This window comes from Misgurnus anguillicaudatus, chromosome 3, assembly GCF_027580225.2.
Source record: "Misgurnus anguillicaudatus chromosome 3, ASM2758022v2, whole genome shotgun sequence".
NCBI classification, from domain to species: domain Eukaryota; kingdom Metazoa; phylum Chordata; class Actinopteri; order Cypriniformes; family Cobitidae; genus Misgurnus; species Misgurnus anguillicaudatus.
The window spans coordinates 46,640,789-46,663,110 of NC_073339.2; the positions used below are offsets into that span (position 1 = coordinate 46,640,789).

The window sequence follows — 22,322 nt, forward strand, 5'->3', positions numbered from 1 at the left end:
ACTCAAAAAAGGGTTGGGTTTAATTAAAAATATTATGTCAACCGGTTCCACGTAATTTGTTTGTTTATTCAATATAGTTCATTTTACAAAAAAAGTTTAAGTAAACTCAACAAACCTTAGTAGAGTCAATAAATAAAAATGTAGTTAATTGTACATAAAAATTTAATTAATGATGACAAAAATTTTGAAAAATGCCATTTTAAGTGCAGCTGCTAAGTACAACTTATCTTTTTTTTAAGTTAATCAAACATATCACAAACATATCACAATGTTGCATTTCGAACTGTTTGTTTGATTTGTTCTTAAATATATCAGAACAAGTTAATTAACACATACTGTACTTGGCCACTTACTACTCGGGTACCTATCTAATGGTGCTACACTTCTGCAAGAGGGTACAACAATTCTGCCAGAACAACAATTACCCATAATACACTGTAAAATCCTCAGCCAATGAGATGCAAGTCTGTATTGGTTTTATTAATCTTTTATGCAACAATTTTATGTTGGCTGAACATATAAGTTTTAAGTAAAGCTGACAAGACACACTTTTTTGTTGAATGAACTAGATTAAATTAAGTTCACATTGTTAAATTAATTTTTTAAAGTTATCACAACATGAAAGAATTAAGTGAAATTGACAAAAGTGAAAGTTCATTTTTTAGTGCAAGCTCTAACTTTAAGTGACAGAATCACAAGCACATTTATGGTTGGATTCCTGGACCGGGATGATCTTAAGCCAGGACTAGGCCTTCGTTTAATTAGTAAATATAACTAGTTTAAACAAACATGCCTTACTAAAAACATTATTGGTGTGCATTTTGAGGCAAAACAAAGGGCACTGATGCATTTCAATATATGTCGATGCAAGTAGTTTGCAGTTTGGACAGCTCTTACATTTATTTTAGTCTAGGACTAGTCTAATCCCTGTCCGGGAAACTGCCCCATAGGGTTTATATTTACAAGTCTCAGCTTGGGTGTTACTTAAACTGTAAAAAACAACAGCACAATCTATAAAAAGCAAACAGTCCTAATAACAAACAGCAGCTTGTCACCTTCACTCAGTAAAACGATATAGTGAGATGTGACAATGAAACCAACATCAGATGTGTTTCTCAAGAGTTTTTCTTCCTGTTCTTATGTCATACGGGGTTCTGGATTCGGGTATGTACCTGTCATATCTGTCACCATTTACCATCAGTGACTCAATCACTTAGAAGAAAGCGAATTGAGGTTCTGCACACTCACATAAAAGAGAAACTCTCACATCTTAAAGTCTCGCTGTGTGTTTTTTATTGTCTGCTGTGCAGGGACTCACAATAAAAATCATCCCATTTAAAAACGATGTTTTTGTAATTTTTACTTAAAAGATTATTACTTTACTAAACAAGTGTTGCCTTAAGTCCTACTGTGAGGTTTATATAGGCGTAGACTCTTTAATTACAATGCAATGTGCATTTAATTGATTTTAGCTTAAATATAAAATGTATACTTAACTGTATTTATTTCTCATATTTTTAGTTCCTGGCTAAAACACAATAAGGCTTTTTCAACACTAAGGCAACGAATTGAGGTTCATATGAGGTGTGTAAATGAAATTCTTAGTCTCTCAATTTTGTATTCCACATTGCTTCAAAACATGACACGGTCTTAAAAAATTATCAGACACCCAAGCGCTGGGTTTAAATTAACCTATGCTGGGTTGTTTTCACCCAAGGTTGGGTTAAATATGGGTTTATTCAAACCAACAATTGAGGTTTTCCATATTTTACCCAAACATGGGTTGTTTCCACCCAGCATTGCTTTTCTTTTGAGTGCACGCATGCATTTGCATACGCTGTTTAAAAACAATGTCTCATTTTGTTTAGCTTGTGTTTAGTGCTGCATAATTACACTCTTCAAAATAATTTAGACAAACCAAACAAAAATTACAACATTATTGCTTTGACTGATGGTGACAAAAAGGAGGCTGAAGTGATGTTACATGCGAACATCTGCTTCTCTTCAAACCGAGATGACAGCTGACAGCTGGACGTGTCGTTATGGAGACGACATCTCAAGGCAAAGGCCTGCCTGACCTTGTCACATTAACACTTGTTGGGCGTCTCGACTGTCACTCACAGGAGCTGTGATGGATAATTACACAGAGTCAAAGCTATGATGGTCACATTCTTAGAAATCTGCTGCGTATCCCCTGATGCTGTAGGCCAACTGGATAAAAATATATCTCATATATCTCAATCAATGTGTCTAAATTTAATATTTGCATATTATAAAATGCTGCATATTTATTTCTATTTTTTATGTACTGGCGTGTGAAAAGCTGTGTATTTAGGTAGGCTGTGTTCAATAGATAAATGCATTATTAAATTGTATAAAGTGTTTATGTTTATCTATAGGGCACTATAGATTGATGCATTATGAAAATGCATAAATACTTTAATTTCCTATAAATCTAAACATTTATCTATAGGGCACTATAGATCAATGCATTATGAAATTGTATACAATGTTTACATTTATCTATAGGGTGCTATATCGATGCATTATGAAAATGTATGCACTGTTTATGTTTATCTATAGGGCACAATAGATTGATGCATTATGAAATTGTATAAAGTGTTTAAGTTTATCTATAGGGCACTATAGATCGATGCATTATGAATTTGTTGACAATGTTTACATTTATCCATAGGTCACTTTAGAATCATGCATTATGAAATTGTATAAAGTGTTTATGTTTATCTGTAGGGCACAATAGATTGATGCATTATGAAATTGTATAAAGTGTTTAAGTTTATCTATAGGGCACTATAGATCGATGCATTATGAATTTGTTGACAATGTTTACATTTATCTATAGGTCACTTTAGAATCATGCATTATGAAATTGTATAAAGTGTTTAAGTTTATCTATAGGGCACTATAGATCGGTGCATTATGAATTTGTATACAATGTTTACATTTATCCATAGGTCACTTTAGAATCATGCATTATGAAATTGTATAAAGTGTTTATGTTATCTGTAGGGTGCTATAAATCGATGCATTATGAAACTGTATAAAGTGTCTATAGGGCACAATAAATTGATGCATTATGAAATTGTATAAAGTGTTTAAGTTTATCTATAGGGCACTATAGATCGATGCCTTATGAATTTGTTGACAATGTTTACATTTATCTATAGGGCACTATAGATCAATGCATTATGAAAATGTATAAAATGTTTGCATTTATAGGGTGCTATTGATGGATTATGAAATTGTATAGACTGTATAAAGTGTTTAAGTTTATCTATAGAGCACTATAAATCGATGTATTATGAAATTGTATGCAATGTTTACATTTATCTGTAGGTCACTTTAGATCGATGAATTATGAAATTGAAAAATGTTTTCATTTGTCTATAGGGTGCTTTTGATGCATTATGACATTATATAAAGTGTTTTAAGTTTATCTATAGGGCACTAATAGATCAATGAATTATGAAATTGTATGCAATGTTTACGATTATCTATAGAAAGCTATAGATCGATGCATTATGAAAATGTAAAAAATGTTTGAATTTATAAGGTGCTATTAATGCGTTATGAAATTGTATAAAGTGTTTAAGTTTATCTATAGAGCACTATAGATCTATGCATTATGAAAATGTATAAAATGTTTAGATGTATATGGTGCTATTAATGCATTATGAAATTGTATACAATGTTTACATTTATCTATAGGGCGCTACAGATTGATGCAAAATACAACTGTATAACGTGTTATAAGTTTATATATAGTGTGCTATAGGGTCCTTTGAAATTTTATGCGCACTAAAGCATAAGATAACTTATTATCTTTGTCATTTAATTGAATTGTATTATTTCATTTCATTCAAATAATCTGCTTATACTATATTTTATATAGGCTAATACAAATAATTTACATGAAAAAATATCTCCACTTTGCCTTCTATACCTTTAAGCCATTTCCAATGCAATTCACTCATGGCTCATTTCTTATGCACAAGGACATTCACTGACAGAGAAGAAAATAATATTGACTTAAATTTTCATGAATCATGAGGTGGCTGTGAGGTCCTATTTCGCAAGGAGTCAAAGCCACGCAATTAAATAGAAATGAGCAAATAAAATCAATACGGATCACTTACATTGTGGTGACAAAGGTCTCACCAAAGGACAACACAGGCCTAAATCTTAATTAGCCTTTGTAATTAGCAGAGCGCAGGGAGGAAAATACGATAGCGGGACGGAGCGGTCGAGCTTGCTCAGCAATAAATAAAGAGAGCGTTCATGTTTAGCGTTCATTGATTAATGCAAAGAGTTATGTTCCAGCGAGCTTATTAACATACTTCTCTTATTATTTCTGCAGAAGAAAACAAGACAGCAAATCTTCTGTACTGTACACTGTTTGCCAAATCATGCAGCATGCAATACTCAGTGCATCCCACAATGCAATGTGCATAAACCAAATTGGATTAAAATTGGATTAAAATGCAAACCAGATTTATTCCAAGCTGACATCTGGATGCTCAAGCATTTGGCCAAGGGGCAACCTTCCGAGTTTAAAGTATTGCATAATTAAGGGTGTGGTTGCTGCTGTCACTGTGGAGCTAGGCGGGTGTGGTTTCAGCAACAGCTCCACCCACGTTCTGCCTCTTTGCCCATTTTTGGTTAACCGGGAGTGGTGCATGGTGATGGCACCGGCACGCTCCACCTATTTTGGGCTCTTCATAAACCTACCAGTGACGTCATGGATATACAGTCTATGCATTATACAGTCTATGCATTTTCCATGTGACAACAATATAAAAAACTTTAAAGGGTCATTGGAGAAGCAAAAATGGTTCTCCTATGACATCACTGCATTGAACCCTTTACGTTTAAGAGTGTAGTGCACACTATATATTGTGCTGGTATTTCATTCAATTCCAAAATATATTGTAGTCTTTAAGTCCATTTTTTAGTTTAAGCAAGTGAAGAGTATGTTTTTCTAAAATATTTTGTTAGTTCCTCGAGCCACATCTACATGTAGAATTTGTAACCTTAAGCTCTGTACACGAGCATCCATTACACCGCTGTACCTTTCACTGCCACCGAATAACCCGACAAGGTGCTGACGAGAAAGATGATAATGATGTAAGGGTCATAAAACACAACAGAAGCTGTTTATCACGAGAGAATATGACTGATGCTGCGCTGCCGTTCATAAGCAAAAATATGAATCCCCGCATACGCTGCTTCATGTACCCCAGCCGTAATGAATTCTGTATCCTTCACTGACCTCAAAACATCCTTCTCAATGACTCGTTGGTGATGATGACACCGACTTAAAATGGGTTTGTGTCAAAACCAGACACTTTTATGGTTCCGGTGTGAAATTATAACGCTTCATCTGCAATTATGGTCCATATTATTAACTTTTCAACCTCGAAGATGAAACTGCAGGTTTGATCTTAGACGGCATGAATGAAAGCGAGGCTGTGAGGTATGTGACGTACATTACAGTTCAACAGGCCTTTGTAGTATTTAAAACTGAATTAAGAATGCCTTTTAAATTTTAATTACATTTTTTTATTTGAATTAAGTGAGGTAGAAACACAAAAGCAGGAATCTATAAAAGAATTAGTTTGGACCAAAATATTTAATATTAACAAGATGCGTCACTGCTATTGATAAAAATGGGGGAGATTGCACCGGTCAATATGGCCGCTTTAGTCCCGCCTTTCAGTTTAAAAAGCTCATCATCATGCGTTAAGGAATGACATTATCTGGGGGAGAGGCTGCGTTGCTTAATTATTACTTAATTATTATTTTTTACTTTTTTTGTTACTCATTTCGGTTCTCCTGATGCTCTCCTTTGGGCGACAAAACAACATGTATTTGTATGCATTTGTTTACATTTGTATTTCCAGAAATGAACAGTGTACATGAAAACACATGGGTTGTAAAATTATTCAACGTTAAAGGAGACATTTTATCACACTTTGAAATATAAAATAAGTCTTTGGTGTCCCAAGAGTGCATATGCGAAGTTTTAGCCCAAAGATATTTTATTATAACATGTTAAAATTGGCACTTTGCAAGTGTGAGCAAAAATGTGTTGTTTTGGGTTGCGTTGGGGTGTAAATGCAAATGAGCTGATGAAATGGAAACATTTATCGCTTTATGGTGGTTTGTTAAAATTGAAACTCAATTGTGCTGTCAATTATTCTCTCTCTCTCTTTCTCTCTCACTCTCTCTCTGCACTAAATGGCAGTGCCGTGGTTGGATTAAGGAGCAGTATTATTATAATAAGATCTCCTTGTGACATCACAAGGGGAGTCAAATTTCAATAATCTATTATTTCACATGCTTGCAGATAATGTTTACCAAAACATTTTCTAGGATGATAGAAGCACTGGGGACTCAATTATAGCACTTAAATATGGAAAAAGTCTGATTTTCATGATATGTCCCCTTTAAAGTTTAAGACGGTATCATGTATAGAATAATTTGTGTGTCAATCCCTAACAGCTTAATATTTTTTCATGTCAAAATATCCCATTAACACACATTTGCATTCATGCATTTGGCAGATGCTTTTATCTGCAGCGATCTGTTAGCGCCGGAAAACTATTTATTAAATCACATCGAGTCTTGACTAAGATCCTTGAGAACTCCATTAGCAGCAGGAACCATCATGCAGCTAAAACCCGAATGCTGTTTAACTATAAAACACTTCTCTACCAAATGAACATGCTGTAATAATCATACACGGGCTTTGATGATTTATACTGTATTTTTTAACAGTAAGTGACATTGCTAGAAAGTCAAACCAAGATATTGTCAAACACTTTATTGTCACTCGTGCATAAAATGTCATGCAAAAATCTATACACCGTATCTGAACACATGCATATGCTCTTAACTACTATAGCATGACAGCTGGATAATAATATTCGTGTCAGAAATGATTTTCAAGTATGCAGTAAGGCTATAAAGCACGACTGCAGAGAAATTCAAAAGGTGAAAAATAACGTTCAGAAGATTCATTATTCACATGCACATTTACTATAACGGCTGTCTCTTACCAACAAACGATGAGGAATTACAGCTTACAACCAGAGGAAGGACACATTTGAATAATGGATTTTTAAACTCTCTTATGAAAATCTTTGTGTTGTTTGCATGCATGTTGCGATGCTTGGGGTTTTATGAATGACTGTGAATGCTATGTGGTTGCTACAGGGTTTAGCATGTTGCTATGCAGGATGTTTCGGTGGGAAATGCTAGGTCTTAAGTCAAAATAATACAACAATCAAATCTATTTTACGGTTTCAAAGATGTGTCCTAGTTTGTCCTTCATCATAGATCCAGTAAATGTTTTTGTCTGTTTTATTCTCAACAACTTCTGTAACACTTTCTCTTAGCGAAAACAAGAAATTAAGTAACTATTTACTCCAGCGCCAAGTCAATTACGGCACAGAATTGCTTGTAATGTGGCTCAATTTCATTGAGTTGTGCACCTACTGAAGTCTGTTGAGGTCATTCAGGTGTGATATCTGTTCCTGCTTTATCTTCTCATATAAGTCAGACAGTGCTGAACCGGCGTACATTCGGGAGAGACGTAAGCTGCGGCAATAATGACCAAAGTGAAGTCCCAAACAGGGAGAAGATACTTCAGGTTTGCCAAGAAGTATCATTAATGTTCTCGTCTCGGAAGCAACATTCATATTTAATCATTGCCCTGTTGTCTTCTAGTCTGTGTCTGAATGCTATAAAATCTCCAACAGTGTCTCTTACACTATCTTTGTTTGCCAAGAGAGACTCATTAATTCTTAGCCAGAGAGAGATGAGAAAAATATAAATCTGTTTAATCAGCGTCTATCATACATCCGGCATTCGCCGACATTATGCGTAACGGTTTTACAAACGACTGATGCAGAAATTTGTTCTGCTTATGTTTTATGAATGAAGCACAACCGGAATTTTTTTTTTATACATTAACAAAATATCGCAATGATGAAATTAAACAAGATTTTCTATGAAGAAAACCATCCCAGTAATCTCATCTCAATGATGTCTCAAACTGTGCTCAAACGCATCAAAGTCTTTAGGAACAGAGATTTGTGTCTATAGTGCCTTTTTCTAATGAGTTTTAAGAAAAACAGCTGATAATCCTATTAAACATAAAGAGAATTGCATTGAAGGAGTAGTTCATCCAAGTGTGAATATAAGCCCATAAATTACTTTCGTTCATCCCAACTTGGGTTTATATTTCTGTTTTTATTCAGCCAAAAACATTAGCCCCTGGTTTCACAGATAGTGTTTACGTTTGAAATGTCTTAATTAAGCAATATCGCTCGAGTAAGAAGTGTGATATAGCTCTATATCATCACGGCTGTGATTAGGCCGGAGGCAATCACAGCCGTGATGATATAGAGCTATATCACACGACTCCGAGAGCGATATTGCTTTTATACAACAGTTCGACGGCACACGTTTGAAAAACAAAAATTAGAAAACAACAACGGAGTTATTTTAAAAGCCTCTTTGTTTGAGAACTACTTCTTCCGCCACGGATTTGAGGGCGGCCAGAATGACAGGTAAAACTTTCGGCTGCTTTGAAGCTCATAACAACTCAATGGACGGAAAAGCCGTTTCTTTATATTACCGTTTCTTGGTCACAAAGTGTAGTTTTAAGATTAGTTCAGTCGAGAATGTATCTGTATTATATTTAAATCTGCAGTCGATTAGTAAAGATAGCGCCTGTTTGAACGTTTGCTTAGTGAGATTCGGTGCGAATGAGAACCAAAGCATGAGCGGACGTCAGTGTTCACTCGCCCCGCTGACCACTGCCCTCTCTGGGCTACATCTCTGAAAGGGATTCCCTGGCTCTCATGTTGGCCTTGTTTGTTTATGATCGTCAAAATGAGATCAAATCAGCAGTATTTGGTGTCATGATCAAACTAGTACTTGTTTTTTAATTCATATTTAGTGTCTTTTGTGTTGTTATTGTTTTGGCGCGAGGTAAAAGTTAATAAAACAAAGTTATACTTGTATAACGTCACTATTGCTTTCTCATTTATTCTTAACGCGATACGAGCACTCGATTATTATTATTAAACTTTGTTCTTGTCAGTACTATACAAAACGGTTTTTTATAAGTGTCAGAGAGATGTTTTTGCATGCTGCTTATAAATATACCAGTGGCGCTATCTCATAACATGTTTTAATAGTCACGTCAGGATAAAGTAAATGATCAATGTCCACATTTAAAAGCTGCGGTGCTTACCTGCAGTTCCACGGTGTTTTCGCATTCTGATAAAAGATATAGCTCCAGAAAAAAACGAGTGTTTATATTCCTCTTTCCAAGTGTTAATCGTCCACACGATGTGACAAGACATTTCTCCCATTAACTTTAACGTAACATCCAAGAGCGCTGATCTTTGACGGAATAATAACTTCCGATTGGGGATTCACAGACTGATTTATGAGCTAGTAAACTAATGAGACACACGGAGAGTGATTCAAACAGCGCGTCTGTGTTTTTCCATTCAGAGATGAGCCTGCTTAGGACCTCCATTCACTAGGTGGCGGAATAATACGAAAGGTGAAGCGGTTACAGTGCCGTTATCAGCACAATATCGTATAGCTCTTAGCCAATAAGATTCGAGAACCAGAAAGAATTGTTGTATAAAACAAGATAAACAATGAAATTAATGATTTTATAGACACTACGCTTTTTTAAGTTTCTTGTATATTTACGGTGGTTTTCTGGCACAATTTTTTACTGTAAAAATTACAGATTTTTTGGACAGTGTAATGCTATTGAATAGTGACCAAGTTTTTGAAGCATCCAAATGACTCTCATGTGTCTTCTAAAGCGAAATTATGTTTTTGAGAGGACATGATTAGTATTTTGAGTTTGTTTAGATATAGATACGTCATATCTGAATGTAAACAACACTTTAAGATTGTGTAGACTCTTAAATGGCGGCACACCTGCTCCATACTGGTAAATACGTTTATTGGTTCGTTAGTGTCTTGTTTGTTTCGCAATGACATCTAGTCTTTCTTGGGTGAACTATTTCTTTAACTTTTAGATTTCCTGAAAGAGCATCATCTGTGCAATAACATTTTCCCTGAGGAAAATCAGCAGTCATGCGGTGGGTATCGGTCTACTGTAGCATGCAGTAATGTTTTAGGTTCTGACTTTAGTGCGCTTCAGTGGCCACAGAGTTTGTTAATGTGTGTGTGTGTGTGCACACGTGTAACCGTGTCATGGTCTCTGCTCAGTGCTAGATGAAAATACTTTACAGTGCTACATGGTTTCCAGTGGACAACATGCAGTCATGAGGGAAGACAGAACGGTAAATTATGCAGCGCTCCTCTGCATCTAAAGCTCTTCTATCATCACTCAAATATTAAACAAATCCCTAATCGTGTCCTAATGACAGTTACAAGCTAATGGAGTCTCTACCCACACTGAAACCACAGATGCTTCGGTGTAGGCGCTGATCCGACAAGACAGAGTTATAAAACATTTGCTTTATCTTTATCTGCTCTCATAGGGGTGGTGTTGAGACCAAGAACCATAAGTAGAATGATAACCAGGGTTTATATCGAATACTAAGCCCCGGTGCATACAGTGGTCTATCTATCTAGAAGGATTTATTGTTCATAGCTCTCAACTCATAACTTATATTTTACAGTTTGTCAATTGATAAGATTTTATATACTTTGCATACAGTACGCATCCCTCGAAACCACCGACAGTACCCCCCAACATAACAAATCCTGATTTAACACAGATAATAAGTATATTAGCTGTAACACCAATGAATGATAACATTATGTTTATTCTAAGCTTGCATGCTACAGTTTTGCATCCTAAATGCATGAATCCTTTAAATTTGAAGGATTTTGATTGGCTGTCAATGTTTATCGTTCATCAACTCTGAAATTGATCCCATTCGGGGCCTCATAAGTGAAGCCTTCACGCTCTTTGATCGCCCCCTAGTGGCTGGCTTTAGTACAAGTCATAAACCCCGCCCTCTCCATTCAAACGAATGGGACTCTGCTCTAAATAAGAAAATTATTTACACTTCCAATAAAAGTTTCCGAAAAATGGTTTTGGTCCTTTCAGGAAATTGTTATCACGCTGATATATGTTCAAGTGTTCATTTTTATGTTAAGTTTCATTTTAGCTAGTAAGTTAATGTTATAGAAAGGGGGCATGTCGTTATGATTGGCGTGGTGTAATTGGGCGCGCAAGCATTTGGGCGGAAGTTTGATACCGCGGCTCCGCCTCTGGCTCCACGGACGATTCCTTCTGCGCATGCCTTGGCTACAAACTGACGTTTTTACGTAACATAGCGGCGACCATGGTCGTACATTTTTGGCTTCAATTCATTATAATGGAGGGAGGCGACGTCGCGTCGTCCATCTTTTTTTACAGTCTATGATCCCAATAAATTATTTGTTGTTTAGTTATCATTATTGCTTTAAAGCTGACTTGATCAGTGATCTAAACTCTCAGACTCTATCTATACACAATTTAATGTCAGCATTTTTTACAAATGTGAGGCGCACAAACTTGTTTAGCATGATGTTTTCTGTAAATTCGCAAAATAATCCCACTAAATATTCAACGACTGCCAACACTGCATTATCCTAGCATCATGGCAAAGTTTTTTTAGGAAGTTGCGTCACCATATGTGCAACGCCTCCATGCGCAAAGTCCCTCCCTCAGATGATGTCATTCTTTAATGGCTGATGATTGGCTCTTTCTACTGGAAGGCGGGGCTCGAGTGGCGAATCTGACCGCTGCGATCTCCCCCATTCAAATCAATATGCAATATCAGTGATGCATTTTGGTAATATTAAATATCTTTGATCATGGAGAGTTTTTGGGATGGACAAGCATTACTCAGATGTAATCAAATAAGTAAAAAATAAAATAAAACAACATATAATGCTTATATGATAGACGGAGACCATGGGAGAGTGAATGGGCATTTTTCTTTTGTGTACTTCTGCATAAGCGCAGTTTTCTTTATCATTGCAAGACCTCACAGTACAGTGAAAGCCACATCAGTCCACGTGTGTATCACATTCAGGTCAAACTGTTCCATTCTGAATTTACCCTTGAGGATCAATACAGCGGAGAACATCTATAGATGCCTTTTAATCAGCCAGACTAACACTGAGCGCGCAGTTTATGCGATGATATAACAGCCGGACCTTTCACAAGGTTAAGGGGAGATTATAATCAAAAATCCGATTTGAGTTAAACAAGGATTACAACTGAATTTACTGCACTTTAAGATTAAAGGAATAGTTGACCCAAAAAATAAAAGCTGTCATATATTCACCCTCACGCTTTTCCAATCCCACATGACTTTGTACGGACAAGTCAATGATGACTGGAGCTGTAGGTCTTATTTTAATGTATCTTTCTTAAAACACAAAGAATACACGTTTGAAACAACATTATAACATGAGATTAAAAAATGTATTTTTTAGAGTATATTGCTATATCACTTTCTATATATATATTTAATAAAAAGACGCATCAGACATGCTTAGCATCTTTGCTGCTCATGCATTGAGTCATTTTACTCTAATGGAAATATTTTAGCTTTAGTACTGTATATCCAGCATTTGATGCATTTCCCTGTAGCACTTTAGTAATCCTGCACTTTTTGGATGAGAGTTATGTTGTGAATAACGTTTCTTAAATTTTCATACTAGCCTGGGGATTGCTAAATTAAACCAAACGTGTTTAACCGGATGTGTGCAAGACAAAGTGAGTAATAAGAAGATTTTGGCTCTACAACTTAATGAAAAAAATAATGAGTCTCACAGTGATTTCTTGAATGTTTATAAAGGAGAACAGCGAGTGGAGAGCTTGTCTGTGCACAACTCACTGCTATAAGCTGTTGCCATGGTGTTGCTATGCATTTAAGATATTCATTAATATCTGGGCTTTGGGTGTTCTGGGTGGTTCATAACATGTTTGTATGTGGTTGCTAGGACCTTCTGGACCATTGCTAGCGTATTGCTAGTTTGTTTTGGATGGTTCATTGAACACAGGTAGGCTACTGTATGTGGTTGTTAGGGTGCTCTGGATGGTTCCAAGAATGTTGCTAGGTTGTTCTAGACCAGGTGTGCCCAACCCTGTTCCTGGAGGGCTACCGTCCTGCAGATTTTAGCTCCAACCCCAATCAAACACAGCTGAAGCAGCTAATCAATGTGTTCAGGGTTGCTTGATAATTACAGACAGGTGTGTTGGAGCTGGGTTGGAACTGAAGTCTGCAGGACGGTAGCCCTCCAGGGGCAGGGTTGGACACCCCTGTTCTAGACATTATTCCTATCACATTGCTAAGGACTTGCTACAGTATGGTGTTCTGGACAGTTCCTAGCCTGTTGCTAAGTGTTTGCTAGGACAATTTGAACAGTTTTTAGCATGTTGCTAACTGGTTGCTAAAGTGGTCTAAACAGTACCTACTGTAGCACACTGCAAAGTGGTTGTTAAGGTGTAATGGAAGGTTCTAACCATGTTGCTATGAAGTTGCTGGGGTGTTCTGGGTTGTTCTAAGCAGGTTGATAAGAGGTTGCTAGGTTGTTCTAGACAGTTTCTAGGACATTGCTAAGGAGATGCTACAGTATGGTTTTCTGGACAGTTCCTAGCCTGTTGCTAAGTGTTTGCTGGTTGTTAAGGTGTTATGGACGTTCTGAACATGTTGCTAAGAGGTTGCTAGGTTGTTCTAGACAGTTTCTAGGACATTGCTAAGGAGATGCTACAGTATGGTGTTCTGGACAGTTCCTAGCCTGTTGCTAAGTGTTTGCTATGATGTTGCTAAGGTGCTCTAAACAGTTCCTAGCACACAGCAAAGTGGTTTTTAAGGTGTTGTGGACAGTTCTAAACATGTTGCCATGAAGTTGCTAGAGTGTTCTGGATTGTTCAAAGCATGTTGCTAAGTAGTTGCTAGGTTGTTCTAGACAGTAACTAGGATATTGCTGAGTGGTTGCTACAGTATGGTGTTCTGGACAGTCCCTAGCCTGTTGCTAAGTGTTTGCTGGTTGTTAAGGTGTTATGGACATTCTGAACATGTTGCTAAGAGGTTGCTAGGTTGTTCTAGACAGTTCCTAGGACATTGCTAAGAAGTTGCAACAGTATGGTGTTCTGGACAGTCCCTAGCCTGTTGCTAAGTGTTTGATAAGGTGCTCTGAACAGTTTCTAGCATGTTGCTAACAAATTGCTAAGGTGCTCTAAACAGTTCCTAGGTTGTTGCTAGGTTGTTATAGACAGAAACTAGAATATTGCTAAGTGGTTGCTACAGTATGATGTTCTGGGGTGCGTTTCCCAAAAGCATCGTTGCTAACCTGTTAACATTGCAACCAACAAAGTTGCTAACTTAGTTAGCCATGGTGCTTTTGGGAAATGCACCCCTGGACAGTTCCTAGCATGTTGCTAAGATGTTGCTAGGTTGTTCTAGACAGTTCCTAGGACATTGCTAAGAAGTTGCAACAGTATGGTGTTCTGGACAGTCCCTAGCCTGTTGCTAAGTGTTTGATAGGGTGCTCTGAACAGTTTCTAGCATGTTGCTAACAAATTGCTAAGGTGCTCTAAACAGTTCCTAGGTTGTTGCTAGGTTGTTATAGACAGAAACTAGAATATTGCTAAGTGGTTGCTACAGTATGATGTTCTGGGGTGCGTTTCCCAAAAGCATTGTTGCTAACCTGTTAGCATTGCAACCAACAAAGTTTCTAACTTAGTTAGCCATGATGCTTTTGGGAAATGCACCCCTGGACAGTTCCTAGCATGTTGCTAATTGGTTGCTAGGTTGTTCTAGACAGTAACTAGGATATTGCTAAGTGGTTGCTACATGCTAGGGACAGTCCAGAACACCATACATGTTGTTAGGTGGTTGCTAGGGTGTTCTGAGTAGTTCCAAGCGCACTGCTATGTGATTGTGATTTTACCTGTGATTGCTAGAGTTGCTAAATGTTCTGGATGATTCCTAGCATGTTGCTCTGTGGTTGCTTTATTCAGGGCTTTCTGGATTGTTGCTTTTTACCAAGCCCAGCTTGTCTTTCCTTCACTTCAGGTCTATTGGATTTTTCTTTCATCTAAACTTCTAGCACACAATGTGAGATGAGATATAGGCCCATATTTAATACTTAATCCCGAACTGTAAGTATGAGCAGTAGTGACAGTGATGCATACTTTAGTAAACACCTATAATTATACATTCATCTACACTGATGTGTTGCCTGCAGTGCAGTATGTGAGGATTTCAGAGCACTAAGCAGATATATAACTCAGTCTATTAGCTAATAGTTGCAACGTCGTGCAGGAGGAATTTTCTTATGCTGACTGCTTCAAGTATTTCCACACCAACAATTTCAGCTATGATGGCTAAGAGGAAATCAAATCTGATCTTGATTAAACATGTTTCACTACAGCACCTTCACAAACTCAAAGTACAAATATTAATTGATTATTTAGTGTGCACATGTGCGCATTCATAAATCAAACATAAAATATAACGAAATATTTAGACTTGCTAACACAAGTTCATATATATATGCTGTTCCAGAAAAAAAGCTTGTGCACTCAATCTTTACCGACATAGCCAAATTCAAATTCAGAACCTGAGAAGGATGAATGCTTATAGGATGAAGCTGAAATGATACTTCCTCAAGCGTCTGACCCCAGATCAGAGGTGGTGTATTTATCAGGATAACAGTAAACCGACGGCCTGCTGATTTCTCGGTAAATCTTATTTTCTCTGAAACCTTAACTCGACTACGAGACAGCAGCTCATTCATTGCATCAACGCAAAAATATCTGTTCTTATTAGATGGCACAGTTTCTAAGAGCCCGAGGCTAACGGTGGGTGAACGTCTCCCGTGGTTCTCCAATTGAGACGAATGCAAACCCCCACGGCTTTACCAGTAAATTAATAACACAGATTAATAATTTCTTACAATGATTACATTTGTTCTGTGCCATTCGTGGAGTCATATCCTTGTAGGAAACTTTAATGCGTACTTCTTAGCTGACCAAAATAAATAGCAAAATATAATTTCTCAATGGACAAATAAAATAGCTTGAGGTAGACAAATAAATGTGTTGGCTTAAAATACAGTATTGAAACACAGAACCCAACTTTTAAAACACCACGTTAATAAAAAAGCCATTTGAGGAGAAACATCTGATATTCACCTAAAAAAGAAACATGTTCTCAGGTTATCAGTATTGGCATCATCCATTGAAAGCCTAACCTTGGTCGAGCACAAGTTAAAGCATATCGAAGCCGTTCAATTTCCAGAATGCATTGCCCAGCGACTGCTGTTTGTGTGAAAGTTCGGTAAACCACACAATTTCTGCGATCGATGAACTGCATGGGGCCAAACGCGAGAGCGAGATGCCATCTGAATGTCTTTACAGTCCTGCCAATCAATGCAGGTGAGAAGGGCACATCAACCGAGACTGAGGATAAATGCCACGAATGCCACATGGTGCAAAGGTCAGTCCCTAGCATCGGACCATCCAAGCTGATCTCACCGAGTGATGATATTTCAAACAAAAACTGTGTGGCTTTTCTATAAATATTCAAAACAAAATGAATTATCCTCTTTTGCAAATCGAACCCTGACGCCACAAGCCCAGTCGATATCTCTCCATGGGGGAGAATTATACTGATTTAAAATCTATACTGTAGAAAATGAGGTCTGGAAATGCAAAACAAAGACTAAATGGCCTGGGAGGAATTGCAAATCTTAAGGGACGTCACATCTGGAATAGAACTGAAGACATTTAGCGTTTGCCTAAAACAAAATGCACGCTAATGCATGTCACGTTTGCCAAATGAGTGATAAATTTGAGTGGTTTTGCTTTCCAAATTGTGTAACATGTAGTGTGTATTTTCACTGGCAGCTCTTTTACAATACAATGCGTTGAAAAGCCTTGCAGTAAACAGGAAGAAAAGCGTTATTGCATCAATTCAGCAAACCTCACCGTGGGTGGGAGAAATTAAGCTGCTAAAGCCGATGCCCATAGGTCGCATGAGTCAAGCTGAACAGTCACTCAAAATATATTCAACTTCTATCAGCAGAATTATATTAAATGGATTGAATCCGCAGGGATATAACTTATCACGAGAGACCAAAACTGCATTTATAGTGCTCTTCAAAATAAGCATCATGCATGGTTTCTGCAAATCCAAGTTGACATGAAACAGCATTCAAACCATTTTTACTTCTGTTTTGTATTGCTGGAAAAAAGGACCAGGGGCCTGTTTCAGAAAGGTGGTTAAGTGCAAACTCTGAGTTTGTTAACCCTGAAATAAGGGAAACTCAGAGTTCAAGTTTAAACTCAGAGTTGGTTGAACCTCCTTATTGAAAAGGGCCCCTGAAGACCTAAATATGATTTTGCATATAATGCATAAAAATCTGCCAGGATGAAAGAAATATAGTATTCGAGGTGGAAAATTTTTCAAAATTTGTGAAAAGATGAAATCTGTTACATTACTTGGTGGAGGGTGAAGGTGGATGAAAATATATAATTTAATATACAAATACTTGGGAAATACAATACATCAACAAGGTAACAGGGAACACAAAAGGGTAAAAAGTCTAATGGTTTATATGCAATGGAGTTAATAGCTGACAGGTGAATGGGATGGATAATGACGATCAGGTAAGACAGAGTGGAGTATGATGGGAAATGAAGTCTAGAAGGGCATAAACATGGAGAACCGGCAAGAAGATGGACAGGGATCATGACAAACTCATTCTTAATAGGGGAAAGCATTTGTATTTAAATGTAAAAAAACTTCATTTCGATTTCGCATTGACTGGGAACAACAAATAAGAGGCCAGAATATCTGTTCGACTGTAAAAATCTCTGTAAAGCTGCATGCAAGTTTAAACAAATTGGTCATGCAAGTCAATTGAATCTACTATTTTTTTTTTTTTTTTTTTGACTAGTGATAAGTTGACGTAACATAAAAGTTGAAATTAATTTATTAAGTCCTACCATTTTCCCATTTGACTTAATCACACTGCAAAAAAAAAAAATGACTTTCTTACTTATTCTAAGTCTTGTTGTCTTGTTTTCAGTATAAATATATAAAAAAATCTTAAATTAAGATGTATTTTCTTGACAAGCAAAATGACACAAGAAAATAAGTTTAGTTTTTAGAAAAAATTAAATAAAATTAAAAGTGAATTTGTGCTTAAAACAAGCAAAAAATCTGCCAACTTTTTTCTTAAACACTTATTCAAGAAAAAAAGATCTTATTTTCTTTTATTTATTGATCTATTTATTTATTGCTTGTTTTAACCACAAATTAACTTAAATTGTTTATTTGTATATTGTCTAAAACTAGACTTATTTTTAAATAAATAATTTTTAAATATTTGTACTGAAAACAAGACAAAAATAAGTAAGAAAGTAATTTTATACAGTGCACAAAAACAAAAATCATGCCATCACATCCCTTAAGGCGGGGTGCATGATCTCTGAAAGCCAATGTTGACATTTGAAATCAACGAAACAACCATGCCACTACCCCAATAGAATCTGGACCTTCTTTTGAAAGACCCGCCCCAGACATACGCAACCCAGGCAATGATGTCGGTTAGTAGACACGCCCCTTACTGCTGATTGGCTACAATTGTGTTTTGGTACTCAGCCTGACTCCCAGCGTTTCTTAAAAATCATGCACCCTGCTTTAAATAGCATCTGACACTAACTAAAACCAAACATACTAGAAAAATGAGCATTTAAAACAAATCAGCATTATAAAGAAATAATAATATTTTTTGGGGGGGATTTGAAGTGTAATTTGACATAGGTCATATTCGTTTACATGAAGAGGGTGGGGTTTATAACCTATACTGCATCCAGCCACCAGGGGGCAATTAAAAAGTTTTGGCTTCACTTCAGGACATGTGTGGCACGACAGGTTAAATCCATATATTTGGATTAGCATCTCTTTTACTAACTCAAAAACCTTTTCTGCGCTAACTAAATCCAAAATGTGTCTCAATTTGAAAATGAAAAGCACTTCTTACCGATGAAGAGGTTCCACTCTGGATCGAGGTCCGCTTGGTTTGCCAGACAGCCTCGCATGACATTTTGGCAGTAGCTGGCGCAGGGTTTAAGATCTGGCATTCCTCCACAGTACGGGCAATACAGCATTTTGGTCAGCGCTTTGCTACACCCCGGTGATATATTGACCTGCGGCAGAAATAGGAAGAAGTTAGTTCTCTGTGTACTGAAAATCTATCCGAGAGTTGTCTCCAAGGCTACTGAAAGGAACAGAAGATGTGTTGGCCTGAAATATATACTGCAATGTTCCTCTAAGCAGCTATAATCTATAGCAGGACCCCAGCTCCTTTTGTAATTGAAGTTTGATTCCTGACCACCTCTTAAGCGTTAAACGTGAACACTTAAAGTGGCTCTGAGAGTAACGAAAAGGTCAAAGATGTATTTTAAAATAACTTTAAAAAGTACTGCACACGCTCGATGCCAACCCACAATGTTGATAAAAGTGCAGGGTGGCTACAAAATACAAAATGGTACAAAGCAGCACACATGATGTCACCCTCCTGTTTGGTTTTATATTGAATCTCTGATGATTTACGCTCCTGTATACAAACCATAAATATGCATCTGCTACCTTTCAGAGCAGCCACACATGCACTTGTATCTGCATCAGGTGACCTGAAATGCGAATGAAGTGTTTCCATTGCAGTTTTACAAAATACACCTTTCCTGAATTGCCTAAAAAAATCACCAAATTATCTTTTAATGTAACCAGCGTTACTCGTCGTACACTGAAAAAATGATTCATTCAATTTACTCAATATTTTACCGAGCCTAAGGTGACATTGGAGTAAAAAAATCAAAAGTTTAGTTTCATGTGCTCACGTGAAACTTTCGCATGCTCACATGAAATTTTCATGTGCTCACGTGAAACCTTTTTGTAAAAGTTTAGTTTCCGTGCGGACGTGAAACTATCGCGTGCGCACATGAAACTTTCGCTTTCACGTGCGCACGCAATAGTTTCACGTGCCCACGTGAAAGTTTCATGTGTGCACGCAAAACTAAACTTTATTTTTTTTCTCCATGTCCCCTTAAGTGGTCACAATCAATTTATTTTAGCCAAATTCAAAAATTTAGAAAAACAAAACAAAAAATCTTTTGTTTAAATGTAGCCTAAAGAAACAGTATGTAGGATTGTGGCTAAAACTGGTACTGCAATCACCCAACTGGTGGCCAATACACAAAATGACAACATAAACATCAGTTGAGGGCTGCAACTCCACTTTTTAAATGAGAATATCCTGGCCCGACCACTGTTGTCAGTGATATAAGTATTTGAAATGAAAATGATTTCTAAATGTCTAGTGACATATCAGGGCCATTTTATGATTAATTGACATACATTTCTTACATACTGTTCCTTTAAATAAATTGATTGCAACCACTTACCTTAAAAAATTAAGTAAATTGAATGAATCATTTTTTTCAGTATAATTATATTTTTACTAGTAAGAAAGGACTCAATAATTTTATTTTTTACTAGTAACAATTATGATTGAATTATAGAGCTCTACAATTGTATTCTTACTAGTAAAAATATAATTACAACAAGTAACGCTGGAACGTTATTTAGCTAAAAATGTCTTCCATACAGGTACACCAGTCACATTCTGTCCATCACTGCAGCCGGGCACTTTAAAGGTCAAGCCTGCATTGATAGGAGGCTCATGGTCAATTGAAAACAAGTGACAGGGGGTCATCGCGAGAATGGAGGTTTCAAAGGGATTTAAAGAGACATGCTATATTGATAGCTGCGATCAAATGTGACAGTGTTGCATGGCTTCGTCTCATCATGCTAGAAATGTAGCATGAAACATGAGACATCAGGACGTGCACCTACCAAACTGTAGTTTGCTTTTGGGCCATTCCATCGAATCTGTGTCATTTGCATGTTGTAACTCATCAAAATTGCAGATCATTTTTTATCTTTTTATCACTAAATCTAATAACACACATATTCTACAAAATGAGTATCGATCAATCTAAGATAACTCGTTTATTTTTTAACAAGTTCCTTAATGAAGGATGGAGGCATTTTGGTAACAGGACAGTTTTTTTAGCATGCAAATACATAGCTGCATTAAATATGTGCTAATAGCATGAAGACACTGAGCAAATAAACCAAGTTATTTACCAAAATGTTTTATTTTAAAATACGGCAATAACATCAAAGAAATAATTTAGGTACAGGGCTGAACATTAAGATTGACATTCACAGTCAGAGCATCAATATCATAAAATGTACAAAAAAGAAAATGAGAAAAGTAAAATTTGATCTTCACATGGCATTCGGAAAATTCAGATGATGTCACTTCCTGTTGAAAATGTGGAATATTCACTGATCTATATAAATGACTGGATTGCGCATGACGTCACAATTGACAATTGACATTCTATTAAATCAGTGGACGTTATCAGATTTCAATGATAAAACATCACTTTACTAGTCTCCGTTTTTATATCTGAAGTTTCACTGTACATTATTACAACACAAACGTCCTAATCATGTACATAGTTATTTACTGAAAGTTGTACATTTTGCTTTTTAAACAGTAAGTTACTATACATTCATCTTCATTACAGTATCAGATCAGTGGACAGACCGCAGCACATTTAGTATTTATGACAAGTGTGTTCATTCTCATGCTTTGTACAGTATGATGCATGTAATAATAAGGTGGTTTTGTTATCTTTACAAGTTACCTAAACTTACTCAGAGAAATAACGCTGACCGTGTAGCTCAATGTCAAAAAAATTTATTTATACACGTGTCATTAACAGAATGCCGCAGACACACTCACCTTAACGTTTTTTTTTTTTATAAATCCTTTATCCTGCCCGATTAAAACATAAACGTTGCAAATAACACCAGAAGTAACAATTAATTAACAATTAACAATTTTGTGTGACTAATACGCTGTAAACTGGGTGAATTTAGATCATGATTTTGAATGCAAGTCAATGACGCCCTTTGCCGGTTGGGAATACCAAGATGGCCGCTTAAACTCTGCGCTGGCTTCACCTCACGCTGTTACGTAAGCGTTCTTTGCGCAATCCAGTCTTTTATATAGATCAGTGGGAATATTCCTAGATTTTCAGAGAGGGGAACGTGTTGGGTAACATGACTGAGTGAAATCCTGGGACATGACTAAAATGTGCATTTTATCTAAAATATTGACTTTTTCAATGGTAAATATATATAAAGCAA

General features: G+C 36.6%; 1 protein-coding gene across 2 annotated transcripts in view; it reads right to left on the minus strand.

Moving 5' to 3' along the window:
* Positions 1 to 22,322, minus strand: part of gpc6a (glypican 6a) — a 229,920-nt gene that overhangs the window by 85,753 nt on the left and 121,845 nt on the right. For both annotated transcript variants that reach the window (XM_055206175.2, XM_073866254.1), the window contains exon 4: positions 19,081 to 19,246. In XM_055206175.2, the coding sequence (XP_055062150.2) occupies positions 19,081 to 19,246 (166 nt within the window). The remainder of the gene's footprint in view (positions 1 to 19,080; positions 19,247 to 22,322) is intronic.